General features: G+C 31.0%; 2 protein-coding genes across 3 annotated transcripts; both read left to right on the forward strand.

Annotated features, from left to right (window-relative positions):
* The first annotated feature begins 4,872 nt into the window (after positions 1–4,872).
* On the forward strand, positions 4,873–14,156 carry LOC110423542 (Phosphoribulokinase / Uridine kinase family). 2 transcript variants are annotated; one of them, XM_089784743.1, is made up of 14 exons: positions 4,873–5,013; positions 5,158–5,346; positions 6,906–7,262; positions 9,137–9,251; positions 9,508–9,703; positions 9,862–9,975; positions 10,113–10,286; positions 10,714–10,908; positions 11,475–11,597; positions 11,667–11,788; positions 11,895–12,012; positions 12,116–12,376; positions 12,744–13,437; positions 13,874–14,156. In XM_089784743.1, the coding sequence occupies exons 3-13, from the start codon at positions 6,926–6,928 to the stop codon at positions 12,963–12,965; spliced, it is 1,977 nt and encodes a 658-aa protein (XP_089640869.1). In that variant the 5' UTR covers positions 4,873–5,013; positions 5,158–5,346; positions 6,906–6,925; the 3' UTR covers positions 12,966–13,437; positions 13,874–14,156. The 2 variants fall into 2 exon arrangements, with proteins under 2 accessions (XP_089640869.1, XP_021293440.1); XM_021437765.2 differs by lacking the exon at positions 4,873–5,013 and having other exon boundaries at positions 5,046–5,346.
* Positions 13,342–18,929, forward strand: LOC110423595 (F-box/FBD/LRR-repeat protein At1g13570-like). The gene is made up of 5 exons (XM_021437854.2): positions 13,342–13,437; positions 13,874–13,990; positions 17,289–18,272; positions 18,371–18,529; positions 18,618–18,929. The coding sequence occupies exons 1-5, from the start codon at positions 13,342–13,344 to the stop codon at positions 18,927–18,929; spliced, it is 1,668 nt and encodes a 555-aa protein (XP_021293529.2).
* The last annotated feature ends 1,502 nt before the right edge of the window (positions 18,930–20,431 follow it).

Consider the following 20,431-nt stretch of genomic DNA (forward strand, 5'->3'; position numbering starts at 1 on the left):
TATTTTTATTTTAAGTCAAATACACCTTTATAACTAATAATTAATTAACTATATTGAGGCAAAACGCTATTTATTTTTGTTACATAGTGCTGACATTGTATATTGATATCAATAGCAAATTTAAAATTTTGCATAAAGATTGTTAAAAGGTAATTATAAGCGTAATCATATCATATGTATAAAGTTTTATACATATAATAATAAAGAAAATTAAACATTGAGGGGTAGCCGCCGTTACTACTAGCCACCCTTTTTTCCCTTGGTTTTGTAGGTGGTTGACATGTTTGAGTAATGTAACATAATTACGTGATATTTTTATTTTTTATTTTAAATTTAAGATCTATAGTCAGATTTATATATAAAAAAAGGATTTATTTTTATCCTTTTTTCTACGCAAATGCAAGAATTAGGGCATGTTGAAGTGGTAAACGTTGATGAAGTCCATATACACCCCTTTTTATTTCTTTTATTTGAGCAGGAAAAAAAAAGGTCTATGCATGTTTAATAGCTTTAAATTTCGATGCTTGATATTTTAGTAAGAAAAATGTGGTGCCAAATATAACAAAGTTTGTCAGCGGTGATATTTTCTTCCCCTATACTTCTTAAATTCTTACTTCTTCTAGTAATTATTGACTTTGTTTTTTGTTTCTTTTTCCAACAATATTTTGACTACATATACCCCATTTAATAAAAAAATATATATATCATACTTAATTCCATGATAAAACCCATATATCTAACTCGAAAAATTAAATTCGAATCTTTTTCATTTAAAAAATAGTATTGTCTCAAATTTTGAAAAGAAATATTTAAAAAATGAAAATATGTGACGGTTGTGTTTCGGTCTTATAGAGTTATCTTAAGAACTTTATATAAAATTTTGTCAAACTTAATATTATATTTTTTTTGATTGATTTGTTTGTTTGGTTTATTTTATTGACTTTGATATTAGATGTCGTTTACGTTATATATATGATAAATTATTAATTTTGATTATATTTTTTCATTTATATATTTGATTTTATATAAAAAATAATCATACATGTTCATTAGACAAGTTGTGACTCAATGCCAACTGGACCTGCATTATAAATTTAATTAATTAAGTACTCGGTTTCATTTTTATCTCATGTTTTGCTATCAAATGTTTAGGGATGAAATTTGACGATTAAGTTAAATATTATCAATGACGAATAAAATTACTGAAAGAACTCTTACGAAACAAAATTTTGATTTAAAGATAAAAAAATCTTTGAAAAGAAATTTAGTCGTATTCAAGTTTGGTAATTCAAGACTCCAAGGTATCCTACGTAAGTTTTCCATTAAGGTTAGACAATTCTAAGTCAAAATACAAAAATTAATAGATGTGATGGAACCGATTTGATAATATTTAGAGCTTTGAAAAAAAAGAGGTTATATTCAAAGTCAATCATCTAACAAGGGCATGTAACAATTTAATATGCCTAACTCTTGCATGGGTTTGCATCCTTTCAATTATTATTTTTTATTATTTTTTAATACATTGATCGTTATTGCGTATATGTATAGAAATCAATCATGAATTATAATTTTATATACAACAGATCTAATTATGAATTGTGGATCTTATATATTAAATCGCATCACAACATTTTAATCATATATATAAATTTTTTTGTTATTCTCATCAAATATCGTATTAGTTTAAACTTTTGACCCTACATTTTTGTTTTTAATATTTGTCTATTTTGATTGCAAAATTTTATTATTTTAATTTTAAACATTATATTTTATGAATAAGTTGATTTGACAAATATTTATGAAACTCGCCTTTAAATTATCCAATAAAATTTTGTTTCGTAAGGAAGGAAGTGTAGGATCAAATAACATTACATTTTAGAAAATGGGTTGTTAAAAATTCTCAAGAATAGAATGAAGTTATTTACAATTGAAAAAAAAAACTTCTGTCTATTTAACTAAAAATATTTAAATATCGCTCAAAAATTAATGAGTGTAATATTTGTCAATTGACACCAACAAAATATATTGAAGATATTTGAGACATCTTATTCCTGGATAATCGTAATTAGACATACAAACCTTTTTCATATTTTAAAGAAATTATTTTTATCACATAAATCTATCATTTTGCCTTTAATTAAACACTATACAATAGTTAAAATTTAATTCAACTTGAAGGTTTCGGACTCAAATCTCAAGATAAGAAATGTGATATTTATCAAAAGAGCACAAAATTTTTTTATTATGTAATTTAATATTATATATATTAAAAAAATTATCACTTAATAAAAAATGAAGGTATATATATTAAATTGATAAAAATATATTAACCACAATTTGACACCATCAATAAGATCATAGGCCTAAACAAAAAAGGTCATTTTCGAACTTTAAACAATAAAGTTTCGCGTCTTCTTAATTTAAGATTTAAATATTTTATCTATCTCAAATTTTATATTTTTAAGAAAATAATGAATGAAATATCATAGGATTTCTATTAGCACGGTACATTATAATCATATATATATTTTTACAAAAAATTTTATGTATAAATAGGGTTATACTAATTCATAATCTATCATAATAAGAATTTAAAAAATAAAGCGTACCTAATTTTTTATTTATAATTTAACAACAGAAACAACATTGATCAAATTTACTGTTGGTCCTAAGTAGACTAAGATCTTCCTCTCTTTTTTTTTTAACTCTCTAACGAGTGAGATCTTTATGTTTTTGCTTAGATAGAAGATGGGACCTAACTTTTCTTTATACAGTGAATCCTTAAGCTTATTCATCATAGGATATAGGGTTCTTAAATAAGTCTACACATAAAGTCTACATTTATTGTATTCATGTATCATTACCGCATACATGAATCTATGAATCTATAGATTCATGTATCATTATTGATTACATATACGAATAAGTAGATATAATTATAAAATATAATTAATTATTACTTTATTAAAACCAAATAACCTTAATTTATTTTATAAAAATAAAATAAATATAAATAATGTAAATCCATAATTAAGAAAATTTAGCATATATATCATGTTCTCTAGTATTTTTTTCATTTTCAGATGCTTCACGATTAGATTCGGTCAATCAAGTCACAAATTGGGGCTATACCCTGTGATGTAATAACATGCCTAGGATTGATGATCAGATGGATTATATGAACTCAACAACAAACTTTGAATTCGTCAAACCACGAGAAAAGAAAGACACAGACAGACAGAAACGGCAACCAATCAATCCTATGGGGTCATAGGTTTGTTGACGAAAGGTTCTTTGAATCTACAAAATGCCCAAACCATTTAGTCAAACGTGTAGCCCTGGAATTTGCAAATCTTCTATCTATTCATTATTGAAAAGGGCAACATGGGGCAGGCAGTCCCCATTTCCATTTGGTTCCCTTTGCATTTAAAAGTTGGAAGAGGAAGATTAGAAGGGATTGATTCCATGTTTTACCTAAACCATCTCTTGTCTCTTTCTTTCACTCTCACTGGCTTCTCTTTTGGATATTTGGTCCATGGCTCAAAGGGAAAAGATGGGGTACATATGCTTCTTTGTTTAAGTCAACAGTGTGCAAACATTAAAACTTTGACAAGTCTTGGATGTATAGTATCTATATCTTTCCATTTCTTCCCAGTAGAATGTTCTACGTATTGAACACGGAGGTGGACAAAAACTTTTCCTATTCTAAAGAATATGGAGGAAATATCCAGTTGTATAGTAAAGTAGGGACTTTTCTAGATTCTGCTCGGCACTGGAAAGGATATCGGGCTTTGGAGGCAAATAAGAGGGGAGCCTGTCGTTTGGGAAGTGGGATATGAGGAATAATTTTAATTTAATAAATTTTACTTTAATCTTTAAATTTATTAAAATTAAGTATAGAGTAATTGTTAGGAGATATCTTACCAAATAAAAAATTATTATAAAAATAAAATAAAAAAAATAAAAAAATATATGTTATGAAATTTTAATTTTTTTTTAAAAAGGAGTCTTTATTAGTCCTTGTCCCCCTCTTCCACGGATTATGAAAAACTAAAAAGAATTTATAATATATATAATTTTCTATAATATAAAATTTCTTTTCTTGTGATATTTATGATATTATATTTTTTAACAATTTATTTTATATATAAAATGAGAACTGATCGAATAAGAACAATGATTGGTTTTGTTAATATGTTTTTAGGCAAATTTTAGTTCTCGCGACAAGGTGATCCACAGGATTGACTTCCTTCAATGCAACTTCGAAACTTTGCCTTTAATGGAACTGAAAATTTTGGCCCATCCAAAGGATAAACACAAAGAAACGCATACAAATCCAATCTTGGCAAAAGGATCAATTTGATCTTCTTTCTCTTTGCCACATGCTTCACATGCAGAGTCCACCTACCACTTCATGGCTTCTGCTAACATTGCTCATACGGAACAAAATCAAAATTAGAAGGAAAAGCTTTTTATTCTTCAAATTATTACATCCGAGTATATGTATAATCTTTTTATATAAAAAATAACATTCAAATCCTTTCTCTTTCAATTATATAAAAAAATTCAAACTAATTTTCGTTTTTGACACAATAATCTATAACTCAATCGAAAAATCAAAATAAAAATACCATCAAACTGCTATTATATTATAATTCAATAATGAATTATGTCACTATATTTCAATTTTACTCTTTCGATACAAATGTTGTTGATTTTTGTTATTTCATATTTGAAATCCAATAAAATTAAAAGTATAACAATAAAATTAAATGATGGGCAACTCTTAATAATATATTGTGACATATTTACGTGGGGGAATTGGATATATATAATTATGAAAAGATGGGTCTGACAGATTGAGAAATCATGGTCCAATGTCCAACCGCCCTCCCCACACCGCCGACCCAAACAATAAGTTTGGTTGGGGAAGAAGATATTGGAATTGGAAATAGTAACAAAAAGGAAGGAACAGTCCATTTGAGACACAAATACTTGGCTTCCCGGGATTGAGTGGGTGGCACCAAACATTATTTATTTATTTAATAATTTTAATTTTTTAAAAAAAGAGAAATGGAAAGTACTGGTAGTATTAAATAGCGCTCTCTTTCATTTTTTATGTGAATCCATTCTCGACTGAGTTTTTACTTTGTGCAGATTCTCTAGAATTCCCAACTTCCCAGAAAGAAAGAAAGAAAATCCTGGAAAATCACATTCTTTTTCTATTCCGGGAAAGGAAACGAGAGAAATAAAATAAACAATATTTTTAATGTGTATGAAGAAACGGTGAACTCAGTGTGACTCATTCACTAAAGAAGAAAAGAAACCGACTCTTGGCGTGACTCGGTGAGTACAGTCGTCATCATTGCAAAAAAATCTTTCTTCTATAGTTGGTTTTGATTTATTTGTAAATTCTGGAATCTGGGTATTGTTTGTTTTGCCAGTTTGTTATCTGGGTAATCATCATTTTCTTATTGTTGGATTTGTTTTGGTTTTATTTATTTATTTTTTTTTTTTTGGGAGTAAAAGTGGTCGCTTTAGATCCAAATAAGGTGTTAGAATAGAGGCTTTGGTAAGTTTAGTGTTGTTTTTTTGGTTTCTGTTTAATTTTGTTCTGTTGTTAAAGGTGGTGCAAGTTTTCATTTTTTTTAATGTGATCTTTTATTTGTTTTGGTAATGCTGGGTCATTGAGGATCAAAATTTTGTGTTTTTATCGTTTGTTGAATGTAAAAGGTGCTTGTTTTGATCTTTAAAAGTGCTATGTTATAGCTTTATGTTGGATTTTTGTATTGGTTTTTCTGAAAACTGACAAGGGTTCACTAAATAAAGAAAAAGCTAATTATTTTGTTTGCTATTGCTTGATTCTACTCTTTCTTTGGTACTTTTTACACTAAATGTCTGACAATTTCCTTGAGTATTTAATGTGAAAAATGAGATATTAATGACTAGTACCGCCGATAATCGTGACAGTTAGCAATCCTAGGAGATAATAAATATGTGTTGCTGTAATCTTTTATGATGAAGATCTGAATAGCCGCTTGCTTTGCTCTTATCATTGTGGAGTTTGATGCTTTCGTTGCACTTTCATGGATTATTATGATATTAAAGTTTTACAAAGGTTCTCATTTAATCATCTTAATTTTTCTTTCATTTAGTGTGTACAGAGTTGGTGAAATCTTTTATTTCCATAAACCTCTTACTGCTGTATTCATCCTACAAGAACTGGATGAGATGCTCTTTCTTTTTTTTTTAATTTATATTTTCATGTTTAAAGTTATACAAGAGGAGAGTATAAGTGACTTGAATCTTAGATTTTACCTAAACTGCCGTCATGCCTTTTAACTGATGTAATGCCAAGTCGTCTGTTGAAAAACTTAGAAATATGCACGCAAGGCATCTTGATGATTCATTTCCTGACCTTATACCTAAGGTTGAAGTCACTTAGAAGGTCAATATATTTTTTTATTAAACATCGTGTTAAGAACAATTGAGCGCATGTGGGAGTAACAGATAAAGTCAGGGTGATTATCATTGCCTCCTAATGTGTCTTTGGCATCAAGTGACACAATTTTGACGTTTATAGCTGACGTGAGATTATCTTAGTTTTGCCAATGAATTTTGTTCTCTTACTTTAGTTTCAGTTTTGTTGTTGATTGACATTGTGATTGTTTTCTTATTGTACATATGCAACTTTTATTTAGAAATGATATACAGAAGATAAATGTCTGTCTTGCTTTCCAGCTGAAAGAATATCTTTCTTAGATTGGATGAAAATCTAGTCAGTTGATGTGCTTCACAGGCATACTGTAGCATTGAATCCTTTTCAGTGTCCCCAAGGGCACAGCCATTCTTTAATTGTTTCCTCGTACTACTTATTTATTTGTTTATTTTGTTTACTGTACCAGAGGTAGCTGCCATATTTTCAATGGCTCAAGATGCTTCTGGTTTTGAATCACGACATAAGAAACCAGGTCTCTTAAAAGATCAAGTACGGCTGGTGAAGCGAAAGGGCTGTGATCGCCATGAGATTGTTCCAATCCAAGATCCTTTGTCTTTTGAGAAGGGGTTCTTTATTGTTATCCGTGCATGCCAATTGTTAGCACAAAAAAATGATGGAATAATATTAGTAGGATTAGCAGGTCCTTCTGGAGCAGGGAAGACAGTATTTACAGAAAAGATACTCAACTTCATGCCCAGCATTGCGATTATATCAATGGACAACTATAATGATTCTAGTCGAATAGTTGATGGAAACTTTGATGGTAATTCATCTTTTCTCCCATTTTACTGTCCTTTTGAAACATGGTACTTTTGGAAGTTATTATTCTCAGGAAGTAGCTACACCATTAAAAATGTCTTCACACCACTTTCTGGAGTAGTTTTTTAAATTTTTTATTGTTCTTTTATTTTTTAAAATTAATTGATAACTTTGTATAAAGGTCTATGCTCTGACATGATTGTATTGCCCATGATTTCTCTTTTTGTTTTTGTTTTGTGAACAATGACCTATTGAGAACCACTGAAAGGTGCTATCCATTAGTGCTAGAATGTACGTATTATTATGTTAAAATGATCAAGGAAATCACTTCAATGATGGAAGTCCAACTATGGGGTAGTATGGTAGCGGATGGGATGATTTTTTATTACCATTTTAACATTGAAAATTGTTCCTGATTGACATTAAGGCCTTGGTTTGCCAAACTAATCCGTTTACACAGAGGACATAGAATGTGTCTTGCCCGACATCAAGTCGATAAGCTGTGTATACTCTTGAGGATGTTAGCTGATGTTAGGTATGCATGTGGTTTTGGAAAAGTTTTCAGCGAAACCAAAAAATGAGTTAACCTAGCATAGAACTTTGGACAGCTCTGCTGGTGAATTTAACCACTTAGGCTACCATCACGTATGATGTTTGTGTGTGTGTGTGTGTGTTTACTGGGGTTTAAAGTCATCGTGCTATGAAAATCTTTTTTCATTACAGACTTGAAATCTATGACAATATTTTAATTACTTATTTGTGCTTTAGTCTTGAAAAAGCACTACTAGTTTTTAGGTTCTGTAAAGCAATGCTGATATATCGTTTAGCATTTGCACCATCTGGTGATGATTGAATCTATGAATTTTGTGTATCCTAGTCTTGAAATTTCCGAATTTGCACCATTTATCCTTTCATTAATAAATTAACTCTCTACTAGCTTTTTGAGTCATATGTGCACTTTTTTTTCGTCTGTGTTTGTGATTATCTTCTTAATTCCGTTGTCTCTTTTTGCCATCCCTTTTCGTCATTCTGTTGATACATATGATATTCCATGTATGTTAATTCCATTATTTGGTCAAGATACTGTGCACATCTGGAATTTGTCTGCCTGTATATTTAGGGTGCAGTCAATTGGTTGTTACTATTATTTAAGTATCCTGGGTGTGCGGAATATCAATTTTCAATTGCCTCTGGTGACACATTGAAGTGCTAAACAAATTTCCTTGTTTAATGAGCTTAGCCTCTGTTCTGGCTTTGGTGCCCTTAGAGCATGTAATTGGATTTCAGTAGTGGTGGGGAACCCTATTAATGAGTTAAAAGCTTTCTGAGGTCTACATCAGTAGTTTTATGTATTTATCCTTTGAATCTAGGGTCTTTTTGGTAGGTTTTCTTTTGGACAACATAGTTTGTTTGGCATAAGGTTTTCTTCCATCCTTTCAACTTTCATTGCATGGATTGACCTATTTTTTTACATTAGCTTCCGCGCCTAAGCCTTTCCAACTTTGGATGATTGATTGATCAAAACCTCTTAAGAATCGAAACTGTTTAAGTCTCCAGTGTTTATTTTTTCTGGGTGTTGCATATCTTGGATGATTCAGCTTGTCTGTTTTGTAAACTTCAGCTCATACCTGCCTTCCATTTTGAGTTGTTTTTCTTGTTATCTTTTTTTCTGTGTTCAAATATGGTGCAGTATATGAATGTCCTTGAGTGTGCTTTATTTTTATAGGAATGAGTTCTAAGACATCAATAGAAAATGAGACATGAGCAGCCGTTTTAATTATTTGTTTGAATATCTATATTGTTGGGAAGTAAATGTTAAGGATTTTAACTGAAAGCAAGCAAAGCAAATGACAACCTTCTGATTCTTTTAAACAACAGATCCACGCTTGACAGATTATGATACATTGCTCCAGAATGTTCATGATTTAAAGCAAGGGAAGGAAGTCCAGGTTCCAATCTATGATTTCAAGACTAGTTCCCGAACAGGATACAGGTTGAACACTGCTTCATTTAGTGCATATCAGTACTATCATTTGCTTATAAAGCTGTTAAGGATTAAGTTTTTGCAGGTATGCCAAAGGAAAAGTAATGGTAACACTAATACATTGAATTGTGAATTGTAGAAGTACTTGATCAATATAGTATTAATCCATAGCATAAAATCAATTAGATTTTTAATCAGATGGTTTGTAGTGCTTTCATATTTGGCTGCTAGATTTTATATTTAATCTAGCACGTATGCATGACAGGACCCTTGAAGTTCCAAGCTCCCGCATTGTAATTATTGAGGGCATTTACGCTTTGAGTGAAAAGTTGCGACCTATGATGGATCTTCGAGTATCTGTTACAGGGGGAGTTCACTTTGACCTTGTTAAACGAGTCTTACGAGACATACAGCGTGCTGGCCAAGAACCTGAAGAAATAATCCATCAAATATCTGAAACTGTATGTTCACCTCCCTTTCTTTGGGTGAAATTTATTACCACAGAGCAAGAAAAGGCTTAGTTTGTTGTTGTTTTGTAAATCTTGTGAACCTACTTTAATGCATTTCAGTGCGTCATTGTTGTTTTCCAGTAGAACTCAGCATGTTCTTTGTTATACAGGTATATCCAATGTACAAGGCCTTTATTGAGCCAGATCTCCAAACAGCACATATAAAAATCATTAACAAGTTCAACCCATTTACAGGATTTCAAAGTCCCACTTATATTTTAAAGGTTACTATTTGCACTGACTTCTTTGCTTGTTCCTCTATGTTACAATACTTTTAAAGCTGCTGGCGACTATACTTGTTGCTAACCCAGTATCTATGTCCATAGCTGCTCTGGCATCTCAGTTTTTCTGTTTATTGTAGTCAGCAAGGAAGTTTACAGTGGATCAAATTAAGAGTGTTGTATCTGAAGAACATACAGAAACAGAGGAGCAGACTTATGATATATATCTTCTACCTCCTGGTGAAGATCCAGAATCTTGCCAATCATATCTGCGGATGCGGAATAAAGATGGAAAATACAGTCTCATGTTTGAGGTTTGTCCCTCATATATCATCTTTTGTTATCATGAGTTTAGGTCCTACAGATTTGAGTTCATATTTTCAGATATGATTGACAATTTCACAGGTCCTATAATTAATGTATTACAAGAGTTAAGATTGTTGTAGGAATCTGGAGGAACCCTTGTAGATATATTGGGAAAACACATATTTGTCTAGTTCTAAATATAGTCGAGTTCTAGAAAGGCATAAATTTAAGATGCTTGACACTAATGAGCATATTTCAATAAACATAATTGTCATAAAACAACCACCTGCCACTCGAATGGATTGAATTCTTGTTTTTCTTGATCATGTGTTTTCTTTGTGCTTGATACCTCACCTTTCTCCACTGGCGTATGTTTGTTGAAGCTGTACAAACTGATGAAAATTTGATTTGATGGTTTGTGATCCTCATTTTCAGGAATGGGTGACGGATAGTCCATTTGTCATATCTCCAAGGATTACATTCGAAGTTAGTGTGCGCCTTCTTGGTGGACTAATGGCCTTGGGTTATACAATAGCTGCGATCCTTAAAAGAAACAGCCATGTATTCTCTGATGATAGAGTTTGCGTGAAAATTGATTGGCTAGAACAGCTAAATCGTCAATATCTTCAGGTACTTATTAAGAATCTGAAATCTTCTTCTGAGAAAGTACTAGGATGGTGTTTTAGTACTTTCAAAACTTCCTTCAGTTGTAAACTCATTCCTGATTTTGTAGTTTCTATAAATGTTTATAATTTTCTTTATATATTTTGCCTTTTGTTCACACAAATTATGTTTTATCTACTTTGTCTTGGTAATGATTCCCGCAATTTTTTTTTCCATTATGTGAATTAACCTTCTTTCTGATGATTTTTATGTAATTGTCAATATATCCTTTGGAAGGGTGAAAACTTTTGAGTGTGGATTCATATAATACACGGCATAGACGCTTCATAAGTGCCATGTATCTTTCTAGGAAGTGGCCAAATTAACATTTTAACTCGTGCTTTGTATTTAGGAGGAGCTCAGATAATCATGTGAGGAATTTGATGATTTACTATGTCAATTAAAACATTGGTCATATTTCTTGTGTCAAAATATCATTATAATTTGTAAGTTAAGCTAATATTAAACCTTTTTTTTTCCATAGTTTGTTTGTAGGCTACTACTAACCACTGTGTGTTAACGTTCTTAAATAGGTGCAAGGAAGAGATCGCTTGGTTGTAAAATGTGTTGCAGAGCAGCTTGGTTTGGAAGGTTCATACATTCCACGTACCTATATTGAACAAATCCAATTGGAAAAGCTTGTAAATGAGGTTATGGTATGACAAGTCCCAAAAGCTTGTGATGTGCTTTTCAATTTTAGTGGCTCTCATCTAATAGTTGGACAGGCCCTGCCGGAGGATTTGAAGACAAAGCTCAGCCTAGATGAGGATCTCGTGTCAAGCCCTAAAGAAGCTCTCTTACGAGCCTCTGCAGATAGGGTTGCCTTGAGAAATAAGCATCTCAAAAGGTGCAAATATCTGATACACATCTTTTGTCTGTAGCATAAGAATGTTGTTTCATGGCCCTCTTCATGTGTATTTAACTAATAGAGTGATGCATGCTAACATAAACAGTGGTATGTCGCATTCATATTCAACTCGAAGGGAGAAGAATATATCCAACTTTGCTGGTTACAGTGTGAACGACCGGATGTTTGATGAGAGAAATTCAGAGTCAGCTCTAGCACACCAGGTTTTTAAGTAGTTCTTCTAGCTTTGTACTTAATCTTTTACTAATATTTGGTGAAATGCTGTGGCAACTAATCTCTCCTGTATTATTCTCCTGCCCTGTGCAGGGACTCATTACTCAGCTTTCAGATCAGATATCCTCTCTGAATGATAGGATGGATGAGTTTATGACCCGTGTCGAAGAGTTGAATTCCACGTTAACCATCAAGAGAAGTAGTTCCAGCCAACAAAACTTGGCTTTTCAAGCAGATCCTTGCAATGGCTCTGCTCCAACTTCTTACTTCATCAATGGTTTAGGCAATGGTTCCATAATGCCCAATTCCTCATCTACGTCCCAGCTGGCTAAGGATTCACTTTTAATCGAAGAGGTACTGTGGCTGGTCTCTTTAAGCCTTCTTATTTAAGTTTACAGGTCAACAGAAGAAACCTGGATATGATCTAGATTGCTGGCAACAAGAGTCAAGACATTTGAGGTTCCTTTCAATTCTGGGAAAAGTTAGAAAGTTTTAGGAATGGATTAAATAAAATCTCCCTCAAGGGCTGATTTTGGTTGTCAAGGGACAAAGGGAATTGGTCTTTGACATAAATTGAAACACCATTGGCTAGAAACGACTTAAATATTGTTCATAGTACCCATTCAATTAAGCCTATATCTGCTGAAGTATATTTATTCATTTGAAGTTTCAGAGTCAGTTGCTTTCCCTAAAATTTTTGTGCTCTATATCTATGAAGCAGATATCCACTGTTGCGCGGGGACAGCGTCAAATCATGCACCAGTTAGACAACCTTAGTAATCTCCTTCATGAGAGACTTGGAGAGAGGTCTCAGCAAGCAAGTACAAGAAGGAAAAACATGGTGGCTGATGCAGAGCCTATTAAAGTTCCTCTAGTTCTAACAACATTGGTAATTGGCGGTCTAGGAATCTTCTTGTACAGGGGCTTTTTAACCCGAGACTGATTCGATCCTCTGGAATATTTTTCACGTTTTCTTGTTCTTTTATAAGATTTTCTTTTGTCCCACCAAGTGTTTTTGCAGCATTACTCTTCTGCTCGGGAAAGACAGTCAAACACTGATCATTAAGAGTTAACTGGGGGCAAACAAAATGCTTTCAAGCTTTCTCTTTGAGGGTTGTAAAAGAAGAGTGCTCTGGCTAATTTTTTTTTTTCTTCTATTTGTTTCACTTTGTGGGGGACTTCCTAGCCATATTGGCAAATGCTATTCTAGCCAGTTGTGACATTCTCTAGTTATAAAGTAATAGTTATTTCTAGATTAAAATTATGTAATCATTTTCACTTCCATATGGATGATAAGCATATCTCTCTTTCATTCACATATGGAAACAGTTTCTGCTACTTTGGACCTTCACATCAGATCCTCATCCAGGCTGAGATTAGCCAGTGTCATAGTTATTCCGAGTTCCTCTTGTCTGGTAAGTTTTGGCTCAAATTAGTTTTAGGTTTTAATTATTAATCATTAATCAATGAATAATAAGTAATGACTCATAAATTCAGGAGTTTGTTTAATTTGCTCATTTATGAAGGTTTTAATAAGATTCTGCTTATTTCTAGTCAAGTGGAACTTTTTTTTCTAGAAATAATCTATAAATTATTAAATCAATCAGTGCATAGATTCTATATATTGTCAATTCATTAAATATGAGATAAAATCATCAATTTTTGAAACTTTAAATTAAGTATTTCTGATTTGCTTGGAAAAATACAAAAAATAAAAAATAAAAAGAACTTTTTTCCCTTTCAACATTTCTTTTTTTTTTTTTGTTTTCTCCTTTTTATCTCTCTCCATCTCCATCATCATGTTCTCCTCCTCTTCTTCTGCCATTAAGATTAGGTTTTCTGTTGATGCAGGTATGGAATTGGATCAACGTTTTGAATTGTGCTTTGAAGGGTAGGAAAGGCTGCTCCTGGTGCTCTGTCCCTGGCTGGTATGGAATCAGGAACAGACTGAGAATTAGTGCCTGCTGTGTCCCTTGGAGAGAGATAAAAAAGAGAACAAGGAAAAGAACGTTAAGAGAGAAAAATATTTTTTTGATATTTTTTAAAGCAAATTATTAATATTTAGTTTTAAGTGTTAAAGATGTAAAATAATTTTTATACATTACTGGCTTATCAAATGCTGTCACTCCGTCAATGAGGTAAAAATCTTTAAAAATTTAAAATTAAATATTAATAATTTTTTTTTTAAAAAATAAATAATAAAAAATTTCTCTCCCTCCAACTCTCTTAGAACCATTCTTTTCTTGTTCTCTCTTTTTATCTATCTTCAACTCTATCATCTTTTTCTTTTCTCCTTCCTCTTTTACAAGTATGTTTGATAAAATTATGCAACTTCAAAAGTAATAAGATAATTAAAAATTTTAAGATAATTTTTATTTGTCATAATTTAATGATATATTTTTTAAGTGATTTTTACGTTTGAATTCCTCCTCTTTCAACAAAAACTCAAAATACCCTATTAAATTAATCTGGTTTCTGCAATTTCTCTCTCAAGGTTTTAGAAAAATGCAATGTTTTGATTTGAATTCCTATTTTTTGAACAAAAACTTGAACTCTCTCACCAAATTTCTCAATTTCTAATTTGTTAGAGTTTCAACTACTTCTCTTTTAAAGTTTTAAATTTTTTTGTTAGGCTTGATAAAGAACAAGAAAACAATCTTAGAAAGAGATTTTGAAGGAATAAGTGACAGTATTTTATTTTTTATTTAATTAATGATTGAAAAACTTTTAATACTTAATTTAATTCTAAAGAATTTTAGTTTTATCTCTGAAATGAAGAGTAGTGATTATAGTAAATAAAGTAGTATATCAATGAAGAATTATGTAAATATTCTAAAAAAAATTTCTAAATGTACTTGGTAGAAATTGGTCATTGGTTTTTATGTATATATCTAGTAACTTGTAAAAAATATAACTGACAATAAAATAAATAAAAGTAAAATTATTTTTGACAGGTAAGATTTTAATCAATAAGAGATAAGAGAAATTATTTTTGACAAGATAAGATAGATTATTTTTAATAAGGTAAAATAAATTATTTGACATATAACAAAAGCAGAGTCATTATCTTAATCGGTAATAGATAAAATAAATTTTGATAAATAAAAATCTTCCTTCACCGTTATGTTTTTTGCGTTGAAAATATGTGCGACACTATTTATATTGATATCTATCTTTATAGTTTGTTTGATGTATCTAGAGTATTTAAATTGGTATCTATCTATTTCTATTGTTTTTAAAATCTAATTTCTTTTAAATAAGGACGTAATTTGTGCATCGAAAATATGTGACACTTTCAATTCCCTATAATTTTTGTTGTGTTTGGACTAGTTAGATTGGTATCTATTTTATTAGTTTCTATGATGTATCCAAATGACTCTTCCTTTAATTTTTGAAAATTTAATTTTTTTTAAATAGCGATGTAAATAGGTTGTTATATGAGTTTCCATCTGTACCCAATCTAATAATATAAGGTTTAATATCAACCTTAATATATACATATATATATATATATATGGTTTATATACATTGTCAGTTCATCAAATCATACTACATCATCACAATGATAAATTTAAAATTTATAAGGACTTGAAATTAAATATTAAAACATTTTTAATAATTAATAAAGTAAAAAAAATAAAATATTTTTATTTCTCTCTAAACCCTCTTTCACATTTTTAGATTTCATTGTTGTTCTTCCTCAAATTCTAAAATCCTATTGAAACCTTAGAGAAATTTGGTAAGAATATTTTTTTATTAAAAAAATAGGAATCAAACCCTACAATCATATGATTGTATTTTTAAAGGAAATTTTTAATATTTGATCAGATGGAGTTGGAGAGAGATAAAAGAAAAGAGGAGAAAAAATAAACTTTGAGACGGAGTCGGAGAGAAGAAAATTATTATTTTATGTATTTTTTTTAAAAAATTAATATTTAATTATATTTTTTATATATTTAAATAAATTTTTTAATGTTTAGTTTTAAATCCTTACAAATTTTAAATATATGATTATGATGATGTAGCATGATTTGGTGAACTGATTTATACACTATCAGTGCATCAAATATAAACCTATATATAAACATATTAATCAAATAAATTAATTAGATATTTAACAAATTAAATAACTAAATATCATATAAATATATAACATTAATTTTTTTATGATTTTTTGTTATTTAAGTTATTTAATTAGGATTAAATATGTTGTTATATGGGTATTTTGGGTGCCAAGCTAACTCAATAACTTAAAGTTCAGGTACTATATATTTGTTTTTTTTTTTTGAAAAGCAACTTTATATTTGGTTACGAGGTGGATTAGGATAAAGCTTTTAAAAGTTAAAATGAACTCGAATAGGTTTTGGGTATTACCTTTAGAATGCCCTAATTGATTCAGGTACTCTATATTTGGTTATGAAATGGATTAGGGTAAGGCTTTTAAAAGTCAACACTGATTATGAGACGAATTAAGATAAGGCTTTTAAAAGTCAACACTGATTATGAGACGAATTAAGATAAGGTTTTTAAAAGCCAAGACGAACTGGAGTAAGGTTTAGGTTTCCCCTTTACATTACATATAATCTTACAAAATTTTTAGATTTAGTGTAATTTGAAACTTTGTTGTTTTTACTAATCCCTACCATCTTAATCAACATATTTTTTTGTAAATTAATAAATGTAAAATTAATTTATATTAGTTGAACTATGGTACAAACTTTAAATAGGTAAAATTTGTCTCAAGTATTTAATGAATTCCGATAATTTACAAATAGTGTTTTATTATTAAGACTCAGTTTTGGATAATGTTTTGTAATTTTAAATGGGTTTTAATAAGGTTTGAATATCTTCATGGTTAAATTATTTTGGGTCTGAGTAACTCAAAAATAACGGTATTCTACCCGTTTACATATATATTTTGAATAGTAATTTATGATTTTGTTCAAGTTTTAATAGGATTAGGATACCTTATTAATTAAATGAATTTGGGATTGTGTAGCTCAAAAAAGCGGGTACCTTACCCATTTATATCCCTAGTTTTAAATGCCATTAACGTTACGTGTTTACATAGTGCCATACTTAAAGTCTAAATTCCTCTTGTTTGACAGATTTTGGCTCAAATTAGTTCTAGGTTTTATATATTAATGAATAATGACACAATTACTTACCTAGAAGGATTCAATTGTCTTTTTGGAATAGGTATATTTAATTAAATATCGGAATGCATGAATATATAGAGTTTTTTTATGTCGTCCCACCTCTGAAGGTTTTTGACATTGTGAACCTGAGTTGGAGAGCAGAAAACTGTTTGTTTGTAAAGATTTACGTTGATTTCGTCCAGAAGCTGGAACATATGGTTCTTTCATTCGAATTTTCGCCTAGCAGAACAGATTGCCATAAGGTCCTGTGCCCGAGAGGGCATTCAGATATAATCAGTAACTTGCCTGACAATGTAATTGAAAGCATCCTTGGTAGATTGCCGATTCGAGATGCAGTGAGAACAAGTATCCTATCAAGAAGTTGGAGGTACAAGTGGACCGCGCTTCCTAATCTTGTATTCGATGTTATAGATGCTGATCGTTCTATTTTTCACTTGAACAACAATGCCTCTCAGTTCGAGGATGACGATGAACTTGTTAAGGTTATTTACAGGATTCTTTGTCAGCACAAAAGCCCCATACTCACGTTTCGCCTCCTAATCCAAAGCATGAGAAGCTATCCCGATGTTGATCAATGGATTAATTTCTTATCGAGGAACGGTATTAGGGAAATCAACCTCGAGTGTCTCAAGGGAGACCGGTATAAAATCCATTCTAGCTTGTTTTCGTGTGCAAACCTGAGGCAGCTGAGGCTTCAGCACTGTGTAATCCCATCACCTCCTCTGACATTCAATGGATTCAACCACCTTACTCGCCTTATGGTTTTCAGTGTTACAGTCAACAATGAAGGGTTTGAGAATCTCGTTGCTAGGTGCCCCCAACTTAACCAGTTGTACGTTATTTATGTGGATGGTCTCGATAGACTGAACATTGATCATGCTCCCAAGCTGCAATCTTTGTTATTTGTTGGCAGTCTCAAATACATCTGCTTGAAGAATACCCCAAGTTTATCGCATGTGACAATTTCTTTGTCTCAACTGCCTGATATGAAAGAGAATCTTTCCAATAATGGGGGATCAATCTCTTTGATCAACAATCTAGATTGCTTATCCAATCTTAAGAGTATTGTAGCGGGACTCTACTCTTTGAAGGTAAATTTTCCATTTTGTTATATTAATATAAACATCTATCTTTTTTGCTTATAACATCTTAATGCATAGTTTTTATTTCCATATTTTTTGGGGTGAAGTTCCTTGCTGAATGCAGGGCTAGAAAGAGGCTTCCATCAACATTTAACCATTTACGGTCCATTTACATCTCCATGCTAATGTTTGAAGACATTGATTCACTGTCTTTCGTTGTTGGCTTGATTACAAGTTCACCAAATCTGCATAAACTTGTTGTCACGGTGAGTTTCTATAATATTATTCTCTTCAATCATGTCACCATAACTATTTTGAGCTATATAATGAGATCAGTTTTCTGATCATCCACAGACGTGTACTAATTCAGCAGCAGAGATGGAAACAGCGACACAGTTCTTGGAAGGACAAAGCCGCTCCATTGGTGGTTTGATGAAATTGAGATATGTTGTAATGAAGCAGATATCCGGTTTAGGGCCTGAGATGGAGTTGATGAAGTTGATATTGGGCAAGTCACCATCGCTTAAGCAAATGAAAATTGAACCTGACAAAACAGTTGATATCTCCAGTGAATCAAGGATATTGAAGGCCTTGGTACGATTTCCTAGAGCGTCAAGACTTGCAGAAATCATATATCAGAACCAAGATCATAGCGCAGCTGACTGATCTAACTCCTTGTTTTCCACTGCCTTGTCATCTCTCTCTCTCTATAAATATATATATAGAGAGAGAGAGACACACACACACACACTTGACATTTTGTAAATAATAACTTGATTAAAAAGAATACTCAAAATAGTCCGAAACAATCTAACAATATCACTTCCATCTTTCTGTATTTTTCAATATTTGCTATACTATTTTGTTGTTGAAAAATTTTATAGAAGTTTGATAATTTTATCACATATTGATTGATATTCAATGAAGTAACTTTGTTAATATAAAAACACAATCAGTATCGTTGTAGTCTGTAACTCTACATATTCGTAGGATTTGATAAGCTCGCTTGTGTTGACTTTCGAGAATTAAATTTCACAGCAAATCATCTTGGCTGACTTTGGAAACTGCAGCTATGCTCAGCAGCGTGAGATTGATGCTCCTAATCTCAAGTTCCTCAAATTTTCCGGAAAAGTTGTTTCTATCTGTTTCAAAAATTCCCCGCTTCTTGCAATCGTGAGTGTTCATGACCGTGATGAAAGTGTTTTGAATAAGAAACATAGTGACCGGCTTGGAAAATGTCGCAATCGTTTTTCTGTCAAATCTTTTTAGTTGTCTTTTGTCATTTTGTGATAGTTATCTGGTTCATTAAACCTCTCAGTTTATGTGTATGGTAAACTTGTAATTTAATTAAAGTTAACTAAAATTCCACTACAGTAATATATATATATATATATCTTCAATGACAACTATGTTGTTTAGGTAAAATGAAAGCTTTTCTTAGAACTCCTTCTTAACGGAAAGTTAATCCAACCATAACACAAATAAAGGCTTTCTTAATAGCGACTCTTGAGCGGAGCGCCAATCCAACCATAACACAAATAAAGGCACATTGTTGTAATTGTAAGGATACACAAATAAAAGCACATTGTTGTAATTGTAACGATTCAAGTTACTGATAGTGATAAACTTAAATTGTTATATAAGTTTTAACAATTATATTCACATTAGATAGTAGTGATAGACTTGAATTGTTATGTAAGTCTTAACAATTACATTCACATATATAAGTCTTAACAATTATATTCATATTATATAGTAATGATAGACTTGGATTGCTATATAAGTCTTAACAATCACATTTACATCAAATGTAAATGTAAGGTATCTCAAAACCTTGATGTGAAAGCCTATAGCCCACATCGGATTAGTGCAGGTTCTTATATCTTTAATAACAACTCAAATCCAAGGACCGGTCTAGCAACTTTTCAAACTTAAACCACGTGGTTCTAAAAAGCTTAAACTCAAGTTGTTAGTAGCAATGGACTTGAATTGTTATATAAGTCTTAACAATCATAATCATATTAAATAACTACATGGTCTTAAAAAGCTCAAACTCAAGTTATTCGTACTAATGGACTTGAATTGTTATATAAATATTAACAATCATAATCATATTAAATGTGGAATGTGGGGTATTGACTTGAAAATACTTTTGGTGTTGTCCTATA

This window comes from Theobroma umbraticum, unplaced genomic scaffold (genome assembly GCF_002168275.2).
Source record: "Theobroma umbraticum cultivar Fairchild unplaced genomic scaffold, ASM216827v3 scaffold_20.0, whole genome shotgun sequence".
NCBI lineage: Eukaryota > Viridiplantae > Streptophyta > Magnoliopsida > Malvales > Malvaceae > Theobroma > Theobroma umbraticum.

Coding starts and splice junctions, on each gene's coding strand:
- LOC110423542 (XM_089784743.1), top strand. CDS start 6,926: ATGGCTCAAGATGCTTCTGGTTTTGAATCACGACATAAGAAACCAGGT. Junction 10,287..10,713: donor AATACAGTCTCATGTTTGAG/GTTTGTCCCTCA, acceptor CCTCATTTTCAG/GAATGGGTGACGGATAGTCC. Junction 11,598..11,666: donor AGCTTGTAAATGAGGTTATG/GTATGACAAGTC, acceptor ATAGTTGGACAG/GCCCTGCCGGAGGATTTGAA.
- LOC110423595 (XM_021437854.2), top strand. CDS start 13,342: ATGGAAACAGTTTCTGCTACTTTGGACCTTCACATCAGATCCTCATCC. Junction 18,273..18,370: donor CGGGACTCTACTCTTTGAAG/GTAAATTTTCCA, acceptor TTTGGGGTGAAG/TTCCTTGCTGAATGCAGGGC. Junction 18,530..18,617: donor TGCATAAACTTGTTGTCACG/GTGAGTTTCTAT, acceptor GATCATCCACAG/ACGTGTACTAATTCAGCAGC.